We start from the raw sequence: 24,551 nt of genomic DNA on the forward strand, positions 1-24,551 counted from the left end.
GGGTTAGCGTGTTCCGGTGTCACAAGGAGAGCTTCTCTGTCACTGATACACTACGCTGTCGTCCGTGTTGGACTGTGATGGAGCCAGAGTTCCCCATCAATTTGGAAGGTACCACAAGATCAGACTGACAACTTTTACGCGATTAGGGTTCTATTTGTATTCACATCTTTGATTTTTGGTCTTTCCTTCAATCTGATATTACATTAAAATCCTTTTTTTGTTACTGTCTCCTGTTGTGTTCCCTTTAGATTAAAGTAGAACAAGTAGATTTTTAATATCACTCTTCAACCCCAGGGCCTATTGTCAGCCCTCCTGTTGAAAATGACATCCCCACATTAAATAAAGTACATCAACACAACCACGACGGTTAAATCGATAATCTTGGCCTCAAAATATACGACAAATGTGAGATAACGAAGTGTCAGTATCGATAGAGTTGTTACTGTTTCAAAATAAATGCAGCTACAAAAAAACAATGAAATAAACAAACAAACTCACTATTCGGAGTAAAAACCACCTTGAAATGATGAGCAAGCGGCTCACTCCATCTTTGGAGATAATCCAGTCAACCAGAGCAATTTCACACTGGTTTTAGTACAGTTGGGGCCATTTGACCTTACTCAGGTATAAGCCTGCAAAACTAATTTCATTTCCCAACCAACCAAATATAAATCACTCCATTTGTTATGATACCATACAAAATGATGCAATACAGTATGATATGATACGATACACTTAATTTAGATGATTGATAACTCACGAGAATCATTACCTCCAAACAAAAAAGAGCCAACAGAGAGATGGGATGTTAAGTGATGACCTACTCCACTCACAAGCTTTTCTAACGGCCCTAACGGTTACAAATGATCACTAAAAGGCGGACATGCATCACAGTAAATAAATGGTGGATTCTTGGCAGCTTTCAGACAAGTTGTGCAGCAGCTTGCAAGCGCTTGAACTTGAACTTGTGCTGCATCCCTTGTGTGAAAAGGTCACATTTTGCAGATATTTTGAGGGAGAACCTACAGGAGTGAGCCGTCTCTGTGGAGCTGGACAGTCCTTTGTGTTAAATCACCCTGAGGTCTCTGAGAGGCCAATCTGTCTCTGAGACAAGTATAAATGTCTTATTCAGTTTGAGGTTGTGCAGGGACAGCGAGCGCTGATATCTTTGAGACATGCAGCGATGTGTCCATCGATTGTTTCTGAGATGTGAAAGGAGAGTGTCATCTGCACTGTAGTGACAGGAGAAGCCATAAGTGTAGACAGAATTAGTGTAGCAAGACAAAAGCAAAGGCCTCAGGACAGGACCCTGAGGGACACTGGGAGAAGGATTTTCAGGTCAAGTGTATCAAAAGTGGCAGACAAGTCAAAAAGAACAAGGGAGGAGGCCTGGCAGGGCCTCTGTAACAGCAAAGAATCATCACAGCAGACTTTCAAACTGATTTAAGCTGTCTCAGTAGACTGAGGAGCCTCAAAACTGGATTGACGGACAAAGTCTAGAGGGTCATTTGAGGAGAGATATAGCTAGTTGGTTGGAAAGTGCACACTCAAGGGTTTTGGAAAGAGATAAGATAAAGATACAGATCTGTTGTTCTGTATAGCAGTAGGGTTAAGGCAGACTTTCTTGAGGAAAGGCTACTCTGACAGTCTGACAGCCAGAATGAGACCAGCAGACAGAAAGGAACTGAAGAGCGTGGTGAGGAAGGGAGAGATGGCAGAGGAAATGGTTTGGAGAAGAGAGGAAAGGATAAGGTCAAGAGGGCAAGTGTTGCTTAGTTGGGTCTGACACTTTTAAGCACTTCCTCAAAGACGAGGATGGAGAAGGAGCCCTGCCCAGACAGTAGGGATGCAGGTTTGGAGCATGGATTCTCAGTGGCTGAATGATGGCTGGAAGAGCTTTTATTTGTCTTCTTAGCAGAATCTATGATGAAATAATAAGCTGAGACAGAAGACAGGTGGGTTGAGGAGGGTGGAAAACGTTTTAATTAGGTCAGAGGCAGACGACTGAATTCCAGAACAGAAGAAGTTGACAGAGCAGAGGTGAAGTTGCAGAGGAGATGGAGGTAGTAGGCAGTCAGATTCTCAGGGTGCTAGGATTTCTTCCACTTCCTCTCAGCGGTGCAAAGCTCTGACCTATTGGTTTGCAGAGATTCACACAAGCAAGGAGTGTAAGGAGTAGATCCAGCAGGCTCAGTGGTGAGTGGGCAGAGAGAGTCCAGGGAGGAGGAGAGAGAGAGGAAAGTAGAGGAGGTTTCCTCAGTGGACACGAGAGACAACTGCTGAGGAGAGGACAGCAGAAGAGAGCCAGCTCAGCGAGGGAGCTCATAGGTTACACCCTGTAGTGATGACGTGAGTTGATATTAAGTGAGAAGGTGAAGAAGTGGCCACAGCCTCGGTTTCAACACTTAGTCATCCATTTAGGAATTCTGGTAAATGATGAATTAATGGACAAAACGGAAAAATGCATACACACACACACACACACACACACATGCACTCACACGCACTCGCTTGGGATCACACCCAGATTTGCTCTCGTCAAGCCTTACAAACAGTACTGTATTTAATGTTTGTGAGATAGTTTCCCCAGTCTGTAATGGAAGTAAAACAACCACTAGCAGTCCTCAGAGTGTACTTGTTTATTTTTCATGGACATATCTTTATGCGATGTGTGTTTATAACACACACGTATCCTCTACATTAACTCATGGGCTACCTCCTCCTTGTCATCATAACTGAACATGACAGAAACAAGTCAAAATGACTCTTATGACCCTGAAGGCTTTCACGTGTAGTGGTGAGTGCAACCTGCTGAAGCCACTCGTGCTGTCTGTGAACAGCTTGGCGCTCCTTCGGTTGTATAAAAAAAAAAAAATGCCGCAGAAGAGTTCGTTGTCATATCCTCGCTTATAAGGCCAGCGTAAACTCATTAAAACGGATTGTCGCTGTGACTGTTTTAGCTTTGTCGCTGTGGTCGGAGTTGTCTTACCTCTGGAATAGATTTGCAGTAATTTTTACAACTAAACCTGAAATGTCACAGCAGAAATGGAGACTCATCTTGATCATGTCCACATGCCTACGTGCACTGACTTGCTGCCACAGATATTAACATTGATCAGCATTGCCTGAGAAGGACGAGTATTTATTGGCATCGGATTGAACAAATGGATCACCAACTTAACCACAAAGATGCTGACTCATCTCAAGAAATGGAACAAGAAAAGAAAATAGGTCTGAGTCATGAACTGTGACAACCCCGTCATGTACTGTATAAATGTCCGGATATGTACAAGATCCAAGAGGCACAAGCCGCCATTAATGTTGAAGGGACTGATGACATCAGCAGCCATAGTAATTATTAATTTCAGAGTCGACGTCGGTATATAACAGAGGAGGCAGTGCACGGGTGGGAAATTGGATCCTCAATGCCAGCGAGGAGTTGAAGCTGCTGTTTTTAATGCTGTGACGCGTCTCTGGTGAACCGACTCTCAATGTAAATGAAGACGTCATGAATCAGCTGTCTCTTCTTGTCTAAGTGGCCACAGAGGGACAGTAGCTTTCAAAATATCAAAATAATTAGAGGACATATCCTCAGCATCACTTCCCTTCCGCACACCTGTCACCTGCTTTTATTTTGCACATGCAGTGTAACTCCTCTCTTTCACATGAGCCTGTAGTTGATCAATGAGCAGTAAATTTCTTTTATTTGTATTGAGGTAGAGTTCTTCCTATTATCTGACTGCCTGAATAAATTCCTTCCCGTCTGTATATTTTATTGCGCAGCAGCAGTGTGCCACCAATAGCTGTCTTCAGCTCTGCGAGTCGCTGTTTGTCTCACTGATGGAGTACAAAAAGTGGATTTTCTTGTTGAGATAATTCGTCCTAGAAGTAATAAAAGTATACATGCTGCACTTACAAAGCCGCACTATCATTAATTCGCAGTTGTGGCTCTATACACATGTAAGTCAAATATCAATTCTCCTTTCGCTCTGTTTTGTTCTGAAGGTCTTTGCTCTTCTATAATTTTGATAAAATGTATGTGTATTTTTTTTGCCTTCGGTCAACATCATCACATGCTCCTCTCAGTGGCCAGGAGCCCTTCATGTTCACCACCACTCCTCTAAATCCTCGGCCCCCTAATCTCCCGTAAACACTCCCTGAGTGTGGCGCTTCCTTGGCGCTGCCAGGATGCGAGTGCCAGCCCTATACACCCATTAGCACTGTTAAGCCTCTGCTTCCCACCACAACCCCCACTCCACATCAAATGGGAGTTTCTCTCATGATTACCTTACTGTGTACAACGGGTGGCGTTAATCCTCAACTCTGGCAGGGAATCTTAAAGGAAAAGTATTTATCCATCCTCACCCAGCAGAGTTCCCTGCCATTACCAGCGCAGGTTGGAAAAAATTGCATAAATTGAATCTCATTTGCTGTAGAGCTTCAGCGCTCCCTCCACCCCTTCATAACCTCCCGTCACTTTTTTTTTCTTATCTTCTGCTTTACTGGCGCATTCACACTTCTCCCTCTCTAACCTCCTTTCCTCTATCACTGCACACCAGTCTGTTATTCTTCCTCCCTGCGTTCCATGTCTACCATATCACACCGGTCCTGCCATAAATAGCAAAACTACAGAGCACAAACATCAGAAGATGCTGCTCCCGGAGCAATCAGATAATGTTTCCCTGTATCTCTTTCCAACTCTGCTTGCTGCCTCTGCTCTGTGCCTCTCATTCTTCTAGTGCACTGCTGCAGCTCCTCCTTCCACCTCTCATCAGCCGCCCCTCCCTCATCCTCTCGGTCTCTGCTAGGTGCAGCATGTATGTGAGCGTGTGTGAGCCAGTCGAGCCGCCTGTGTGTTTACATGTCAGCCTATCAGTGCTGCTGGATTTAGCGCATCTGGAGAGGACGCAGGCATCTCTCAGATGCCCCACTGACAAGGGATTCTCATCGCTGCATATATCCCTCTTTCCCATTTGAATCTAGCCCTCCTTGTGTCCTGCATCCCTGTCTCCGTGCTTTTAGAGGCATTTTGAATTTCCTTGGCAACATGGAGCTGCCTGAATTAGAATTCTCTGCATGACAGTCCTGGTAAGTACTCTGTCTCTATGGTGGGCTTTGAGCACTGAGGCATTGGATCAGATTTATTATGGTGCAGTGCTGGGGCCATGGGATAGCCAGGGACCAAATTAATCTCAGGAATAAAATTGTATGGTAGATAACCGTAGGGATAGCAAGAAAATAATTATACTCTGAGGGGGCTCCAGATCTTATTTATGCTTTGTCATCCAGATGGGTTTCATCTTGTTCTGTGCTGTGCAATAAAGGCTTTGCACTGTGATTTGATCTGTATGTGTAGCGTAAGCATTTAGTGTCATATTTATCTTGGATATCTTTCACGCTGTCTGTATAACTACAGCTATTTAATATTGCATGTGTGAACAAGAGGGCATGCAAGCACACACGCCTATGTCCTGCCTTTTTTTTTTTTTCTTTTTTTTAATCACAGCTTAAGGTGTCAGGCTGGGCAGGAGAGTGGCTGTTTTGTGTTGCTCTCGCTGAGTGTTGTGCCAGGGTGGTTGTTGATGCTTCCTAAACTGCCATCTCATTAACATTCGTGCTCCTTCAAGACTTCCAGACTTATTTATTCCCTTGTACCTTTTTATCGGGGGTTTATATCCAGCACTGATCCGTGAACCTACATGCAGGTGTCTGCTGTGCCACAGCTCGGATAGATGGGTGGCAGCGGCAGAGAGGATAGACTTTATTTATGTGTGATGATTGATGCAGGCCAAATGAGTGATGTCTCATGCTTTAATTTCTATTGCCTGTTATATTTGCATAATCGTAATCATGGCTGCAACGCTCCAGCAGACAGACAGCTTTGAGGTGGCTCTTCCTTTCTTTTCTTTTTCTTTTCTTTTTTTTTTAAACATTGCAATAACAACCTCTGCAAGCAACAGACCCCTGACAGCCTCTGAGAGAAGGGTCTGCTCACCATGTCAGAAATGTCTTCCCATTGTGATGGCTGAAAGGATTTTTCTGTAAGTCATTTATGAAAGTCGATGCACGCACGTGTCTTCTGCTCAACACTAATTAAATGGACTACAATGAGCGCTGGATTCTTACGACTGATTCCGATTACATAGTGACACAGCCTTATACTGGCAGTATGAAAAACAGCAACAGTTTGCCCAGTAACAAGCACAAGTTGGTGATTATGCAAAGTGCAGACCATTTAGTTGTCTATTTCAGGCTGCATATAAAGATAAATATGGTGTACCACTATCATTCATATATATATATATAAAAGCGCAGTGGCTCTGCGCTCGATTATGCCACCTGCACTGTCGATTCACTGAGCTGTGCCTCCTACATGTGAAGCTAACTCCTCGCAACGAGGCTAATGCCTCGAATACACCTGAAATGGAAGATCCTCCACCATCCTCCAGATCTGGCGAGTGGAACTGCTTTGGTTTTCGTGCTAAGTATGACTCTGATGGCGAGCGCGGCGTGGACAAAAATACAACGGTATGTCGCAAGTGTTACACAATGATAAACTACAGCTGTGGAAATACAACAAACATGACAACACATTAACGCCGACATCACCCCGATGCGAAAATAGGTAGAACCAAACAAAAACAAGGAACTACAACAACACAAACTTTAAGCGGGGCATTTGGAGAGCCAGTAGTCATTTTAATAAACCACACATACAAAAGGCAAGGAAAGTTCTTTTTTTTTGTACAATCAAAGAATAGTCACGCTTCCGTCAGCGCAGTTTTGCTGTGCAGTTTTCAAGTATCACATTATCCATGAAATGTTATAACTTGAAAAACTCCTTCAATATTGCAAAAAGGTTTTTACACTTGCTTTAGGTGGTTTTGGCCTCTTCCCCCCCAAAAGAAGCTGACAAAGCCAATCTTCGGCTCACGTCACTAACTAGCTGTTTTGGCCATGTTCCAGATATTCCCAAACTTTGCAGATGTGATAAAAAGTAATTCCTCCACACTTTTCTCCATTTTCCACAGTGAGATATCATGCTGTCTGTACTGTCACCTTTGAACAAAAACACACGTAGCATAAGCTCATTTTTCATTCCAAGCCATTTCCTTTTTTGCAGCGCTTCTAAAATCCACTTCCAATTTGCTTGAAAGTTCCGCTTGAAGCCACTCATCGACGGCTGTGGCCACATGTAAACACGGCAGTCACAGGTCAGATTATCTCTCAACCTACAGCTTGTTGGCTCCTTTTCAGTGCAGTCAAACAAACCTCATGTGCTATTTGGTTCAGATCTAACTCTGACAAATGTAACCAAAGGAAAATGAAATCCAGCCTCGAATGGAGATCGTTAAAGCCGCACTTATATGACAGAGTTTTAAGCTGTCCCCTGTTTAAATTAGATCATAATGAAACGAACAAATCATGTGATAATGTACTTGATTGTATTATATTTGTGGAGACATTCAAGGGCAGTGCAAGTGTAGTAAAATGAAAGCCATACATGGCCTTGTGCTGTGTACACAGCTTTTTTTTTAATGTCAGATTTCACTGCGTCTCACCAGGAGTAACAGCAGTGATTTACAAAGAATCGTTACAGCTTGTCTGAAGTCTTTTCATGCTGTCTTACTGAGTATTTTTCTCGTTAAAAACGGCACAACATTTTATGCACACGGTGGTTCATTTTTTGATGTTCCGGGAAATGGTGCAGTGATAGAATTTAGGGAGCAAAAGTGAATGAGAAACATCCAAGGTGTGACTATTAAAGCTCTCTTTCTGGAACACAATCCATCTGCGGTGTATTGTGTAACATCAGCCGTCTCGGAAGGGAAATGGTTAAAGTGATTGTGGTGAAGATTGCCAGACCACGTGTTTTACACTGCTGGTTGGCGATGATGACAGAGGGAGGCAGATCTGTCACAGGATAGTCAAATTTGCCTTCTTCAAATGTATTCAGAAGGTCACAGTGCAGCAGCCTTTCTCATTTAAATGGAGTAATGACAGCTCATATGCACGCTATGAAAGTGGAGGGGCCAGTAAGATGGAGGACTGAGGTTGCTTCATGTTCGTGCTCCCAGCTGGTTTCATGCTCCATCATAGCAGAGTTGATCAAAATGAAATTTGCTACAATTCAGTTTGTCTATCACACCCTTTTGCAGGATTGGTACATATTTCTTGCTGTCACCACTGGCCTGGTTTCTCATAGCAGGAAAAATGTTCATGATTAATATTCGTTTTATTTCCATATTCTTAAGGATTGACGTACCAGCTAATTAAATTTTTCCAATAGAATCTTGATACTATGATTATCAACCCGAACAAAGCTTTCATACACGGCACGATACCACATTCAGAATGATGAAAAGTAATTTGGACACAATACTCACCTGAATGGTTCAAGTTTCCTTTGTGCGGTGTGGAAAAAGGCGCTCACTCTAACATTACGCCTCTACTACGACGGCTGGCAGAGGGACTTCGTATGAGAAATCCGTCGTCATGGAATCTGGGAAGTGCTGCAAGAGGCTGAATTGGCTTCAGTGTGGCGTTCGGCCTTTTCTTTTAAACTCCCGTCCAAAACATTTTTTATTCCTTGATGGTAAGAAAAGGATAAGGGTTTGTATAATTTCCATCTTCTCCTCCTTGACTTTCACCAGGAACAGCTATTAATGAAGAATGGAGCCTCTTTTATAGTGTTTTTGTTACACTTTGTCAGTGAGCCAAGAAACAGATTTGCATAGCAAGCCTACACATGGTTTGCAAGTTTCATTCTATTCCAAAAAAAAAACAAAAAAAACAAACACCACACCATTATGTGGATTATGATGAGTGAGCTGCTCGAACGTCCTTTGTCATGAATTAGACTGATGGCGTTAATTATGAGCTGGGAACAGACAGAGTATGACTTGAATATCAACGTTGTGCATTTGTGAAAATGGCATCATTAAAGCAATTGTGTTACTGGGCCAGACAGACACGAGTAAATTAGGACAGTTTCTGTCTCACTTATTGTACAAAAAAAACAAACCTCTAGATGCTGAATTAAACACCTTTAAGCGCCGGCTGATCTCAGGGAATGAGCAGTCCTGTCTGCAGCTCTCTGCAGTTTTTTCGGCCTCTTCCAGTTAATTGTTTCGGCCTGCTTGATTCCCTCTGGCTCTCGCTGACCCCCTCCGTATACAACCACGGGCACCTCCAAAGCTTCCAGCGCAGAATATCCCACACATTGTTTGTACTCTACCTTCAAAGTATAAAGTGTAGCAGGAGCTGGTATCTTTTGGAGAGGAAAGCCCAAGGTAAAAGCAGTCGAATATCTAGGAACTGAAACACACTCTACAGCAGCTGGAAGACCAAGCTGGCAATAGAATAGAAGTGATTACCGCGCGCTGAGAGTTTCCATTAAAATTCAAATACACCATCAAAGTTTTTCTTTTGTATGACCAAGAAGTACTGGGGCATCAGGTTGTGATCATGTTGCTCTCACATGTGGAGTTGGCAGTGGTTTTGCTGTACTGCAGCCCACTCAGCCATGAACACTTCCTCTTCTCGTACTGTATGACCAGGCCTTGTGATGGAACATAGCTCTTCATTCCCTGCAGCCACTCACTTAAACTACATATTCAATATTACAATGGTCATTATTTTACATTATAATGAATCATCTTAAAGCGCAGTATGTTACATTCTCTCCGCTGCAGCCTGCTCCCTGCTCCCTTGTAACAGATGTGATCTTTTCATTTATCCACATTCACTTTAGCGGAAGGCTAAACTTACAGTTGCGGCTGTAAAACACCGGATTTATTTATTGGACCGTAACACGATGTCTGCCTCATGACTTGTATCACTGTCAGGATTTGGTCTGATAATATTTTGAAAGCCTTGACAAGCTGCCCCATTAAATTATTTATCTATATTTAAGTTAGCAGACGGCTAACTGGAAGTAGCCTTCTCAGTCGTGGTTACTGTGGCTGTAAAAGGGTGGATAAATTGTTTTGGCCATCACACAATCTCTCAAATATGACTTGTTTTGCTATCAGTATTTTTGCGCCATTTGGTCTGAAAACATTTGAAAAGTCAAGAGGAGCTTAACGCTTAAAAAGTTTATCCACATTCAAGTTAGCGGAGGGCTAACTGGAAGTCTCTGGTAAACATGCTCTGCCATAGCAAGTCCATGTACTGGGAATAGAAACTGAACTAGTGGCGATGAGCCTTATGAGCTTAAATGTAAGACATAACTTTATATGAAAAAATGATGCAGTACAGCTTAGTTTCCCTGCTGTTGTTTATTAGGACGCTTTTAAGATGTTACCTCGGTAGCAACTCCTCCTCCCAGGGTCCAATAAGATAACGGATGTCCTCTAAACTACACAAATTCATCAATATAGCGACGACAGCATCATAGATAGATCGATACATGGACTGATAGATTATATGCCTTGTTTTACAGCCGTGAATGTGTGGGATTCTTAGTTCATAGTATCAAGAGTGACAGATCTGGAGAGTGAATGAGAATAAGTCAATGTATGCAGCTTGATACAAAGATCGAGGTAAACAGTAAAAAAGAAAAAAATGTCAATAATTTATAACATGCTTTCAAATAGTACAAAAAATTAAGTTGTAAAAATGTTTTATTCAAGCGTGGATGACACCCACATTTTTAATCTTAAGTCTTCAGGGTGCGACACATAGGTGTCAGCTCGGAACTCTTGACTGCTTTTGATTTTCTTTTCACTTCCCGGCATTTTTCCTACCGTGACTTCAAAAAGGAATCACGCTTGCAAATTGAGATGTTTCATTTGTCTTTTAAAATAATATTTTACCCCTTTTAGTTTAAGTCAGCATCTCTGAAAAAGAAAACATTTCAATTCTTGTATGCCACATTTATCTGCACGGATGGTCGACGACTGAGATGCTCTGCTGAAGATTGTGCGCAGACACTTGACATTGCTGTATTGACAATTTCTAAAAATTTGAAAAAGCGCAGGCCTCAAAGTGCAAACCAGTTCAAGTCTGTCAATATTTAGTGCAGCACCCTGATGAAATACGACAAAGAAGAGGTGAATAAAAGTGTCATGGGCAGTAGCCTTCACCTTTCTGTGTGAAACAGGCCTGAGAGAGACCTATAAATCCACCCTTTCCACACAGCGCTCCTCTTTTTTTTTTTACTATGTTCACCTAAATCGCCATGAATTCTGAGTAAATCCAGTGTCTTTCACTCCTAACTTAAAAACACAGTTAACTTAGCAACTGGATAAAATGACTCAATTCCCTTCTCTCCCAGTAAATGGTGCCCTCTGGATAAAATCCACAGTTACAATAACATTTGGCAGTTTGGGTTTGACAGTGAAGAGTGTAGCAACACTCTCAATATCATAAAGTCTCAATGCAGTCCCGGGATTATTGCAGTATTTAAAAACTGTCTCACCTCGGTCCGGAAATGTTGAGGCAGCAATTTGTGAGCTAATGCTCATCCGGTCAGGATAAGGTGAGTGCCGCCCACTAAAAGGCTCCATTGAATTGTTTTAGTGCTCTACAGAAGATATAAAGGATCAAAGATGATTAGCTGAGTCTTGTTCACTGACTAATCAGGAGATGAAATGGGCCGTCTGATCTTGAGGCTGCTTATTTCCAGATCACTAGTACGGAGGATGAGCTTATGAGAATGGTGCAATTCTTACTAATAAGCTGTTGGCCCGCACCCTTGAAGGAAGGAGTGGTGGTGTTGGGGGGGGGGGGGGTTGAAAATAGCACTGGACCCTGCAGGAATAAGGCTCCAGCAAACTGTCTTTAAAAGCACTTGGTTGCGCCAAGGTGAGGCCGGTTGAGCCCAACGTGGAGAGAGTTAGAGACATCATGTAGATTTGGGATTAAACAAGTAGGACATAAAGCCTACAATCGATTTCACCACCTGAGGTTAGAAGATAATCTAAGATAAATGGCCGGCCTAATGGAGGCGTGCATTAACCACAGCTGCTGGTGGTGCTGGAGTGCAGCTCTCTTAGGATCAGTCGCTGTTTCACTTTTCTTGGCACAGTTGTGAATATTTGCCTTTTGCAGTGGTTCCTAAACTTAAGTCCTGACACTTTCAACCTCTTGCTGTTTACCTCTGCCTACACAGTTGATGCAAGCACCACCAGTGGCTAGGCTAATGCCGCAAACATTAACGCCAGCTCTGTCTTACCCTGAGCTGATGGTTTGGAATTCAGCTATCGATCGGCACCACGACTGCTCCCATGGGTGTGCAGCCAGAGCCTTTCAACTCTTCATTCATATCTTAGCAAGTTAGCCAACATACTGGGTGCCTTTTATTTTCTGAACCCGGAGGAAAATAAACATAGGCCTTGATGGGTGAATGTCCCCAGAAGACCCGCCTCTTTCTCTTGACTGAGATGGATCAGGGTCAGAGCCAATCTGAGGTAGGAGTGGGTCTTGGCAGAATGTGGGTGGGAAAAACCTATTTTTACTGAAGATATTGAGAAGCTACTACAGATGTTTTGGAGTACCCCGGGGGTACACATACCCTGGTTTGAGAATCATGGGCCTGAAGATGCTCACATCAAACTGAAAACTGTTCCGTTGGATGCCACACACTGTGACTACAGTCAAGCCATCAACCTACAAGTTGAACACGATGTAGTTACATTATATCATATCTAGTGTTCTTCTGATGATTCATTCTTCTGTGCTGTTTATGCCCGACAACACAGCTGTTACCTTTTACAAAGACTCCCCCTTGTTTTCCCTAGTTAAATTGTCAGACACACGTCTTCTGGGTTCAGCGTACATACCCCCCTTGTGGCGGCGGTTATTGTGCTTCAGTATCTGTCTGAATTCTATTAAGATGCACAAAGGCATTTTTGTTCAGGCCCGTTATTTGAACAAATTCTTGTATCTCAGCTACACATCTCCTAAAGATCCTCCAAAACCTGATATTACAGTGAATTTTAAGCCTTGAAATTGTTTTTCAACACTGCTGGAATGTGTGCTTAAAGACCTGGTGGGTGAATGTAAATATATTTCTGTTAAATTCCCCCTCTCGCTACCTTACCGTGTGCCAATGCAATCTTGTCTGCAATAATATACAGCCGCTGCTGTCATAGAGATCCCCACAATGCCACAGAGCTCTTTATACCTTTTCACCTCTTAAGCTTCCTTGAACAGCTTCCTGAGGAGACCAAAACATCATTTTGCAGATCCCTGCAGGAAGGTAGTTTTCAGTGAAACGTGGTGCAGCAAATCTTTGGGCTTTGGAACACTCATTATGCAGTATAGGGTGCTCAGAGCAGATCTGGCGTAATGTTCCTCTTATGGAATGTTTTACTATCAGTCACTGGTCTGTTTTCAGTGTATAACTATTTTCAGTGTATAACCCTCTAACCACCTATTTCAATAGGTGGTTAGAGGGTTGTACACGTCTTGCAAATCAATACTGTCCTCTACATCTTCACCGTTGGGTGAAGAATTCCTTCAGAAAGACACCCCTGTGCATAATAATCCTGCACACAAATGACCAGACTCCTCTAATTTCTCTTGACACCATCTTCAAAGTAAGTATTGAGCATTGTCTGAGTAGAAACGTCTGGGGCATACATATATGCCAGCTCTGGCTGACAGCCATGCTAGCTAGAAGACGGTGCTGTCCAAAAAAAGAAAGATCAATAGTTGATTGACCTCATGCAGGTGAGTCTCTGCATCTCAATAAGGGAAGTGGGAGTATTTTGTCCGTCTCAAATCATTTGATGGTGCACATCATCAGGCCATGCAGTATTATTTGAGTTTTGCAGGGGTTAGTCCCTTTAGTGCATGCTTCAGTGGAGGGATACTTTTTATGGGATTTCTCATACAGTATGTGACTGTTGGTTCTTGTTCAGAATGTAGATTAGTAGGCGAAGCTTGCTGCAGTACAGTTCTGAAGTGTGCAGCTGCACTTTTTATAGACTCTACCGCCTGATTAAATATTAAAGAAAGATTATGCGTTATTGTAGCAGTATGACTTTTGATATAATTGTAATTGCATGTGTATCTGCTGTTACATACATACTCTACGGCATCCATCTATATATTTTCACGCCAGCAGTGATGCAGTCTAATGTATCTTCGACACACTTGGCACACTCACTGCAGGTTTAATTCAGTCTCCTTACAGAAACTCTTGACATTCACTCAAGTCTTGTTCGCTGTGATTTCTTCGTTTGTTTGCTTTTTGACTTTTAAATGTTTGCTTAAATTTTTCAGTGGAACACAAACACACCGGTGGAAACAGTCACTATCTCTTAAATCCTGCACACATTTACTTTGCTACTACGTTTCAGCTGTAGTTTTTTAAGCTCAGCTGTATCAGTTAAAGTTTTGATGCTGGCGTGTAGAACCAAGACAAATGTGCGTTCAGACAATCGACCAACGATTACAACAACTGCTGCACAGATGACATGATTGATCACAGTCAATATGGAGTATTTTTAGCTATAAAGAAGAAAAATTAGACATTTGTGCCTAAACTGTGGACATATCTGTCAAAACAAAACCCTAAATCATTCCAGGTATCAGGTGATGTTCTCTCAGAGCGGAGCTGCGTTCATGATTTATTACAGTAGTCAAAGGACGGTACTGAAAGCCATGTGAACAACACACTTATGAAGTCGTCTCACGTGTCAGCACAATGCATTTGTTTGCTTGTGCTGTACTTTTGGTGACTTAATGAGTCCCTAGCACATTTTCAGCTGTGTTTCTGGTGGCAAAAGTGGGTGTTTTAGTGAGATGTTGCTTCATTTTAAGCTTATTAATCCTATCAATTATTTATTTCATTCTATCCCAAAAAATGTTTCTTTCCCAACACCCCCCACGCACACATACACACACACACCTCAAGAGGTTACTTATGAATCGATAATTGTGCATAAATCTTTGCACGTTATCACATCGCTGATGTTTCATGTAGCCTAAATACATTCTATCAGTGAATAACAAGTTTAGAAAAAAATGATGATAAATCAAGTTTTCTAAAACACAAAACTACATTAACAATGCATGATGCAGCTAAACCAGGGATTGACTTTTTATTCACACTGTTTTCATGGCGCTAATTGCTATTATCATGCAACCAAAATAAGGGTAATTTTTATGGTAATTTCAGGTGTTTCCATGAGATCAGTTCATTGGGACTGAAAAATGATGCTGATTGGTAAGCAATTAATTAAAACATTTCCTGTCTTACATTCATGTTGATACTTCAGATTCAAGTATTCTTGTTCTTTGGTCTGCCTCCAGTGTAAAGAAAGGGTTCAATAATCTTTCTTGCCCAATTTGACTTCGCTTTATGAATCCCAACAGAAATGTCACCACAATGCAGCAAAATGAAACATTAAGCAAACACTACTGAAGGGCATGTATGCATTGATGCATATACATGAGCTCATTTGTCTTCATGCTGCATTCAGACATTCAGTGACCCAGTCGCAGCTCACACCTCCATCTTGAATCAAGCAGAGTGCAAGAGCACTGAGAGAAGAGAGAGAGATGATGCTGAGATTCCAGGCAGCCAGAAAGTCATGGCGAGCAGAGATGTGCTTTTGAGAGAGGACAGCGACAGGAAGAGAGAGGTCCGTAGAGAAAATGCAAGCAGTCATACAGTCGAAGAGCAGGAGGGAAATGTTGCCCACTCATACTCGTCTCCTGCACAATAAAGAGGAAAGAAACAGCCATACGGGTGCAAGGTACAGGTTTAGGAGCAATACATCAAGATCTTCAACCTTTCCCATTATCCTGTCTCTACTTTTCCAACATCACAAGACTTTAAAACCCATTTTTAATATGCAAGTTTATGGAAAACTGAGTCAACAGAGCACGAACTTCCTTTATTTCAGAATTTTAGCTCAAGGTCAAAACAATGTGTTGGTAGACTGAGTAGTTCTGAGCTGTAAGGCCAGATTACACAGATAGTAGCCCTGCCCTTACAACACTGAATCATAAATCATGCATGACACAAGTGCAAGAAAATCACCACAGCATTTGTTGTTGCTTGTGTTCGATTAGCGGGAGCGTCTTGTTCTCATTCATATTTCTGATTTCACACGCGATAAACACGTCACCTGTTTTCAGCGTTGAATATCTTTGTAATATTATGTTGCCCTCTGAGCCTTTTTTTTGTTGTTGCCACAATGGAGCTCACTCTATTTAGAGGGGTTTTGTCTTGAATTCAATGAAAAAAGTCATACTTCATCATCCCTTTGGAAGAGCTTGATACGAGCTATTGTAATGTCACGTAATTAGTTTGAGACAGAATAGAGTGGGAGGTCACAGGGGAGCGACGGATTTACATTTTTGCTTTCATTCCATCTGTTTTTTTAATTTTATTTTTCTATTTTTTTTTTTTTAACAATGCCCCATACACACTGGACTCAAGCCCAACGTTTCTGATGTATGAAGGCAACTGAATTTAACAGTTCAGCAAGAAGTGAAAAAGGAAACTGCAATTAGTGTTCCACTGGAACGCCTCAATCCAAGCGGCCACAGTCCCAAGGCTTTAATTCAGTGTGAGGGAGGCATTACTGGTGCTCGAAGAGCACAATCAGCCTGATCTTCACCATCTACAGAAATTCTTTTTAAGCGACAATAGTTGGCAGACAGCTTAAGAGATGGCTTCCTAAAAGCACTGTACAGACAATCACAAGTGTTCTTTTCAGGTGACCTTTTCAGTGCCAATTCATAAATCCAGCTTGATGAGTATTTGAATGGAGACTATTTACCACTTAAAATCAGGTTACATCAGGGTTTCAAGGATTCATAAAGTAATTTCCCAGTTGTCAGGCAATATCTTTTACACTACTATGTTTTTTTCCCAGCCTCCGGCCTTTAGATTATCCTACAGGTAGAGCTGTGATATAAATCACTAGACTGATGGGAGAGATTGATCCAGATTGTTTTAGCAAGTTAAAGGGCCCTGGAGCCAAAATCAAATAGGAGTTTAAAGTCCTCTGACGACCAACCCCCCCCCCCCCCCCCCCCCCCGCCATTTATCACCTCCTGGCAGCAACCACTGTACTACTTCGCTGCAAGGTCAACAGCTCCGCCATGGCGGGCAGTCACCACTGTATGGGTTGTGTTTAGTTTTCTGATGTTTTTCTGGAACCATTTAAAGTTTTACTGTGTCACTCAATTTTATTACGTTTCATCCATCCATCCATCTATTTTCTACTGCTTATCCTGTTAAGGGTCGCGGGGGTGGAGCCTATCTCAGCAGTCTTCAGGTGAGAGGTGGGGTTCACCCTGGACAGGTCACCAGTCCATCACAGGACCAACACATAGTGACAGACAACCATTCACACTCACAGTCACACCTACAGTCAATTTAGAGTATCAATCAGCCTCGTCCCCTCTTGATGTCTTTGGACTGTGGGAGGAAGCTGGAGTACCAGAGAGAACCCACACAGGAACAGGGAGAACATGGAGACTCCACACAGAAAGAGCCTGTGCACCACCGAGCCACCCTGTCTCATTTATAGAGGTATTAATTTTCAGTGTACGTTGTTCCAAAGTGCAGTTCAGACACTGTTTGAGCCAGTCTGCATTTATGTTGAATGTACTAAACCTGTGACTGATGATGTAATCAACGCATGGCACTGCCCGCATTCAAGGGTGCACTTGATTAATCACACTCAGTTGTGTATTCAGACAGGATGTTCAAGTTCTGGTTATGTTAAAGGACACTAACTCTAATCTTTGGTTGTTGCACCGGACATTTTAATGTGTTGTCCAATAGAATGCACAGAATCTTCACAATAGCTGTTTAGATCCTTCAACAACAGTCCGCAATACAACAGTGAAATCAGTTCATCTCCAGAGTCATAAGAGCAATGTATCTCCTTCAAGAATAGCTACCGTAGCCTTTTAGCAAATATGCAGAGCGTGAGCCAGAGGCTGTAGCTTGCTATGACTGAAAACCCTGCTAGCTTCAGGGCTAACCAGATAATTTCAGATTGCAAGAAAACCTTAGAGCTTGGTTTGCCTTTTGAAGAGTTTTAGCCTTCACTCACCATCAGTACACTGTACTGTACAAATTCGTGTCTGTGTCGGCCGGGGGTGTCCATAATGTTATTTTAGACCAAAGAAGAAATCTCCACTTCAAATACATACCGATAACCATCACACACACTCTTAAACAGTCTTGCTCATGCTGCTGCAGCACAGCAAAGTCCGGATGTGTGTTTTCATCTCTGAAAACCCCCAGCCAGACCAGTTGCTACACCTACTGCTGTCATTCTGTTGTCCCGAACCTGAAGCACCTGTGGTGTCGGTTCAATAGAATGGCAAGCACTGTCAGAAATTTGGAATGAACTTGATACCAGTTTTGTTGACCTCCTTTGTCTTATCTTTCAAAGGCAAAAGTGGTGGCGGAATATTGCTGTCATTGTTTGGGACATGTCCCCTGTTCACGTGTTAAATGTGCAATCTGGATTACAGCCACTTTCAAGAGGTGGGGAAATTTCAACGGGAAGCAAACGTGCGTGTAGAGAATACATCATCAGTCTGTGCATACTCATCTCCTCCCATGTTTTTGAACCAAACTTCAACCCTCCTATGAATGCAAATGCACGAGTAGGATAAGAACATTTTTCACTCCTTTAGGAGACAAAATGCAGTTTTAGCCATGTAAATTTGTTCCCTTTGTGCGTGTACAACATTTTTTCCTCCATGTTGCCCGTGCAAATTTGCGCTGATGTGTTAAAACGTCTTCTGCCTCAGAATTCAGAAGTGCAGCATAGTAGTCATGATGAATTGTTTCCCACAGTCTGAGAATACACTCTGTGTGCCTTGTGACCACACTCAACCTGACCTCCCCAGGGCCCTGAGCATGATGATCCAGCATCTCCTCTCCTGACAAACCCAAGCATAGCACCTGTGAATTATACATAACAGGACTATCTTTAGTTTCATAAGCTGTAGCTGGGTCAGCCTTTCTGATACATCCTCAAATATAAAATACTATTTACACGAGGGCTTGGCTGAATACTAGATGACAGAGTTGTAACTAACATTTGACCCAGACGCTAGATCAGCTTACTACTGTCTTGTTTAAAAATTTTGTCCACTTTTGAGGTGTGCCATCATGCCCATGTCTCATCTAGCCTCACACATGGTGTAGTCAAAGTCAAAGCTCACAACTCTGCAAAGGTGAACATGTCTATGTGCCCACAGTTCTATGCTCCAACACCCCCATCATAAATCAAGCTTCCATGAAAAGCAGCCATCTGAACAAGCACTTTGGACCAATCAGTATAGATGGGAACGTGGCCTCGAATCCAGGTCAAAATTTGAAGGGGTCTTGCTCACAATGCCTCTTTATCAAATTTTGTTGAAATGCATGCTGTGGTATCTGCCTTTTTGTGCATTTGGTTTTTCAAATGGTAGCAATTGTGCCACCTATGGACAGATCCTGGTCAAAATGACAAGCGTTCTTTCCCTTCACATGCTACACACCTCCAGCAAATATGGTGCGAATCGGGGCAGTACTTTTGCATAATCCTGCTTCCTGATGTGCACACAGACAACAACAAAAAAACTCATAGAAATGTTTGAACACAGGGCTGCAGGAACATAGGGATGATTCCCTGCTTAAGGGAAAAGCAAAGACATGGACAAACCAGGAGATGCGCTGCAAACTAGCAAATCTACTTCATGTTGCTTTTATTTTCCTGACATCTTGGAGAGAACAAAGTTTTATATGATTGTTTTTCCCCCAATTTGATTTATCTGCAGTTTTGTGTGCAACAGCCAGGTTCAAGGTCTTTATATATCATTTTACAACAGAGTAAGCATAGGGTCAATATATGCTACACACACACACAAATGATATGACCAGATTGATACATATTTTATATTTATGTCTGATTCTAATAATAGAGCACAGAGGGTGAGTTCAGGAGTCTCACAGCCTCAAGAGAAAAGCTGCTCTGTGTCCTGGCGGTCGGGCAGCTGATAGAAACCTCTGTAACTCTTGCCAGAGGGAGCAGGGTGAACAGGCTGTGGCTGGGATGGGTTTTGGCTTTAAAAGGACCACTGTATTTACAGCTCTCCCTCTCTCTAAGAAGAAATAAGTAATATTCAAATACCCATTTGTACCTTCGATTATGGCCACTTGGAGCATCAATGACCCCCCCCCCCCCCGAACCAACAGACTGTGCCAGGGGGATACTGCACGACTGCATAAGTTGTGTTGATTTTTATCTGTCATTTTGGTGGCTGTAATTTGATATATAAAAATGGAATGGGACAAAATACATCTGTCAGTAAAACTCAGTATATGTCAACAGCGCCACAAACTACTGCCATCAAAATCAAGTGACCATTAGAAGAAATCAACTCCTCCCAAACAGATTTAGTTTAAAAAAAGGAATATTTGGGGAAAATGGAATAATATGAGGAAGATTTATCTCAGGCCTGTTGTATTGTTCTCACTCCAAAACCTGTCAGTGGTTTTAAAATCTTTGGCTGATGATGGCCGGGGCAGTCGAAGGGCGGTATGGCCCAGGAGGTAGAATGACTGTCTTCAAGCTCTAATTAGTCCTAATAAGCTAGTTTGCACCTTGCATGACAGTCTTCATTGTGTGTGTGTGTGTGTGTGTGTGTGTGTGTGTGTGTGTGTGTGTGTGTGTGTGTGTGTGTGTGAATGAAGCAACTCTGAAAAGGGTTTTAAGTGCAGTGAAGGTGGATTCTGGTCTAATCTGTCACTGTCTGATCTAAAATCTACTGAAATGCCATTTGGCATTTTGTAGCATCTTTCCACACCATCTCTTCTTTTCCTGTGTCTCCACAGGTAAGCAGTAGGATGGTGTCGGGGGAGGCAGGAGGGCACAGCTACTTGGTGGCATGCTGGCAGCCCATCCTGATCCTAATGCTCGGCACCGTCCTCTCTGGCTCCACCACCGGTTGCCCCTCCCGATGTGACTGCAACGCCCAGGAGCGGTCAGTCGTGTGTCATCGACGGAGGTTGGCTACGCTTCCTGAGGGCATACCCACTGAAACCAGGCTTCTGGACCTCAGCAAGAACCGACTGAAAGCTCTGGGGCCTGAGGAATTCATCAACTACCCTCAGCTGGAGGAGCTGCAACTGAATGAGAACATTATTTCATCCATTGAGTCTGGGGCTTTTAGCAACCTTATGAATCTAAGGACTCTAGGTTTGCGCAACAACCAGCTGAAGCTCATTCAGCTGGGGGTGTTCACAGGCCTGACCAACCTCACCCAGTTGGATATTAGTGAAAACAAAATCGTCATTCTGCTCGACTATATGTTCCAGGAGCTCTACAACCTGAGGGCTCTGGAAGTTGGTGACAACGACTTAGTATTCATCTCACCGCGATCATTTCATGGCCTCAGCAATCTTGAAAGTCTCAACATTGAGGGATGCAAGCTTGGCGCAGTGCCCACTGACGCCCTCAGCCATCTGCATAACCTGCTGTCACTTCGATTACGGTATCTTAACGTCACTGTCATAAGGGATTATTCCTTTAAGAGGCTGTATAGGCTCAGAGTGCTAGAGATTTCAAATATGCCTGCCCTGGACACCATGACCCAAAAATGCTTGTTTGGGCTCAACCTGACATCATTATCCATCACAAACTGTAACCTTACTGCCATCCCCTATGAAGCCATCAGTCACCTGAGATTTCTTCGGTTTCTGAACCTGTCTTTCAACCCCATTAATACTGTCGAAGGGAACCAGCTGTACAACCTGCAGAAGCTCCAAGCATTTCATTTGGCTGGTGGGAGATTAACTGCTATTGAACCCTACTCTTTCCGAGGGCTCAACCATCTCCATGTTCTCAATGTTTCAAGCAACAGCTTGAGCACCCTGGAGGAGTCCGTCTTTCACTCAGTGGGAAACCTGGAGACCCTGGCTTTGTATGACAACCCCTTGGCCTGTGACTGTCGCTTGCTCTGGGTTTTCCGTCGCCGATGGAGGCTCAACTTTAACAGACAGCAGCCCCTATGTCACTCACCTGAGAATGTGCAAGGAAAAGAGTTCAAGGACTTCCCGGACATCCTCCCCTCGAAGAACTTCATCTGCCAGAAATCAAAGATTGTTGATAATAAGGTTCTAGAAAGCCATGTGGATGAAGGAACTACGGTCCATTTTGCTTGCCAAGCTGAGGGTGATCCAGTCCCTGTTATAATATGGCTTTCTCCTAAGAAAGAATACATCACTACCAAAACTGCAGGCTCAAGACTTTCTGTATCTAGCGAGGGCACATTGGAGGTTCGATATGCCCAAATCCAAGACAACGGCACCTATTTGTGCATTGCTGGCAATGCAGCAGGCAATGACACCAAAGCTGCTCACCTTTTTGTACATAGCTACTCCCCCAATTGGCCCCATCAACCAAACAAGACATTTGCTTTCATTTCCAACCAGCCGAGTGATGAAGGTGCAAATGTGACACGGGCCACGGTTCCATTTCCATTTGATGTAAAGACACTTATCATCGCAACCACCATGGGATTTATCTCTTTCCTGGGAGTTGTCCTCTTCTGTCTTGTCATTCTGTTTCTGTGGAGTAGAGGGAAAGACAATACAAAGTCAAGTATAGAGGTTGAATATGTGCCACGTAAAGAGGAAACGGAGGAAACCAGCCCAACTGAGGCGCCAATACAATTCAACATGAAAATCATGTGAACCACGTAAGATGGCCATCTGAGCTTTCCCGTCAGGATGCATCCAGTACTATCCTTTCTCCGAATACGTACTCAGTTTATGAGTGATAGAAAATTGCACAGCAGCAAATGCATCTTGACACTATACCCCAGACTTTTTTTCTTTCTTTTTTTTTAAACTCCTGGGATTGAATCTTTAAAAACAAATGTTGAATTTCAAAATTTCTGTAAATGTGTTTTGGCAATAGTGATTTGGCATGTTAACATGCACACGACAACTGGATGCGTGGATGTAACCAACATTAAGATTGAACAACAGCACAGGTCACATCAATGCGATTCCCTGATAGTTTACCTTCGAGTTCGATTGCAGGAAGTGAGGCTGTGGTTGAGAGGAATCTTCTTTTCCACCACTAAATGGATTTACAAAGCACAATAACCCATTATGTTCGCTGACAGCAGGTTTCCCATTTTCTTTCATTTCATCAGAAGCAGAAATTAAAGAGATAAGAACTGAATATCATAAATGTGTCATTTGAAGTCATAATATTTATTACGTTTTTTTTGAGTCACCCCATTACAGGATCTTAACTTTTAAGACTAAGATCATACCAGCCAGCCAGCCGTTGTCATACAAAGACACACGTTTTAATTTCATGGTTTGTGAATTTGACACATTCAGAATCAGTGCAGCTCGCTGCCCTCCGTGTGTCATCGAGAAATGTTGAACTTTTACAGTATCTCTTGGGTTTCTATCGGCCCATTTCACCACTCATGTTCAAAAGTTTCAAACTCCGGTCTCTAAACTGGTTTTGTTAGGATTATTGGATTCATTAAAGACCATATTTGGAACTCTTCCTTAATCTGGTTACATCAAAATGAATAGAATGCATGTTAACACGCTGAATAAGAAAAATAAGACAGTCCTACAGTACAGTATGTGCTCCTTTATGCCAACAAAGGAAGTTTGTCATTAAATGTATTGACTCGTTCAGCTATACATATTTTTATTTCTGTATTTTATTCTTTTTTTTAACATTATGCTATTGCACAATAGTAATGCTTTTTAATGGCTGTGGGTTTTGAACATATTATAATCTAAAGAGCAGCTAAAATATTCAGCAAACGTATTTTTGATGTAAACCAAAAGAGAGACTAAGGTTATTGCTCAGAGTCTGTAAGAGTACCCCGAAAAATTGTCATCAATTTGAAACTAAGTTGAGTTCCTTGTATTTGGTAGCTCAATGAGCTTGAACACAAGCCCTGAGGTCACTGGTGACAAAATGGTGACGTTAATAATTTGTTGCCTTAAGTACGTGTTTGTCCACCTTTCAGCTGAGCAATACCCAGTTTTCATGTGTAAAAAGGAGTTTTATGCCTCATGAGGATTTGTTGTCTTCTTAATTTCACAGTCTACTCTGAAGAAAATGTGTTCCAACTCTTAAAATACTTGTTTTAAATGGGATGGGTGGATGGAAATTCTATTAAATAAATAACATTTTATACTTGGGGTGCTTATTTTATTCTAATCCACTATAAAAATGAATGTAAAGACATTTTCATCCTTAAGAGAGATGATCTTGTGTGCAGCATAGGCATAAAAAGCTCTACACAAAAGGAATAGCCCTCAAATTAATCATCTTACTGCAGGATTTTCATGTCGGCGCAGTTCTAAACTTGTGTATGGCATCCTGACCTAGAGTTAAAGCCTACGCGTATCTAAAGTCCGAGGGAGATATAGAGTATGTAATTGTGTGCTCTAAACCACAGTGGCCTGTCAGAGGAAGATAATGTTGCACCGTGTCCCAAGCATTCCACCACTATGACTGTTAATGTTCACTGCACTCCGCTCGTTTCACAGCTCTCCTTTACTTCAGCGGGGCTCTATGAGCATGATGCTGCGG

At 42.5% G+C, this 24,551-nt stretch overlaps 1 protein-coding gene across 1 annotated transcript; it reads left to right on the forward strand.

The window, feature by feature from the left end:
• The first annotated feature begins 4,809 nt into the window (after positions 1 to 4,809).
• Positions 4,810 to 24,264, forward strand: lingo1b (leucine rich repeat and Ig domain containing 1b). Its single transcript, XM_086193684.1, has 2 exons — positions 4,810 to 5,088; positions 20,810 to 24,264. The coding sequence occupies exons 1-2, from the start codon at positions 5,077 to 5,079 to the stop codon at positions 22,667 to 22,669; spliced, it is 1,872 nt and encodes a 623-aa protein (XP_086049810.1). The 5' UTR covers positions 4,810 to 5,076; the 3' UTR covers positions 22,670 to 24,264.
• The last annotated feature ends 287 nt before the right edge of the window (positions 24,265 to 24,551 follow it).

This window comes from Aulostomus chinensis, chromosome 2, assembly GCF_037954235.1.
Source record: "Aulostomus chinensis isolate RoL2024-O1b breed Wild chromosome 2, RoL_Achi_v1.0, whole genome shotgun sequence".
NCBI lineage: Eukaryota > Metazoa > Chordata > Actinopteri > Syngnathiformes > Aulostomidae > Aulostomus > Aulostomus chinensis.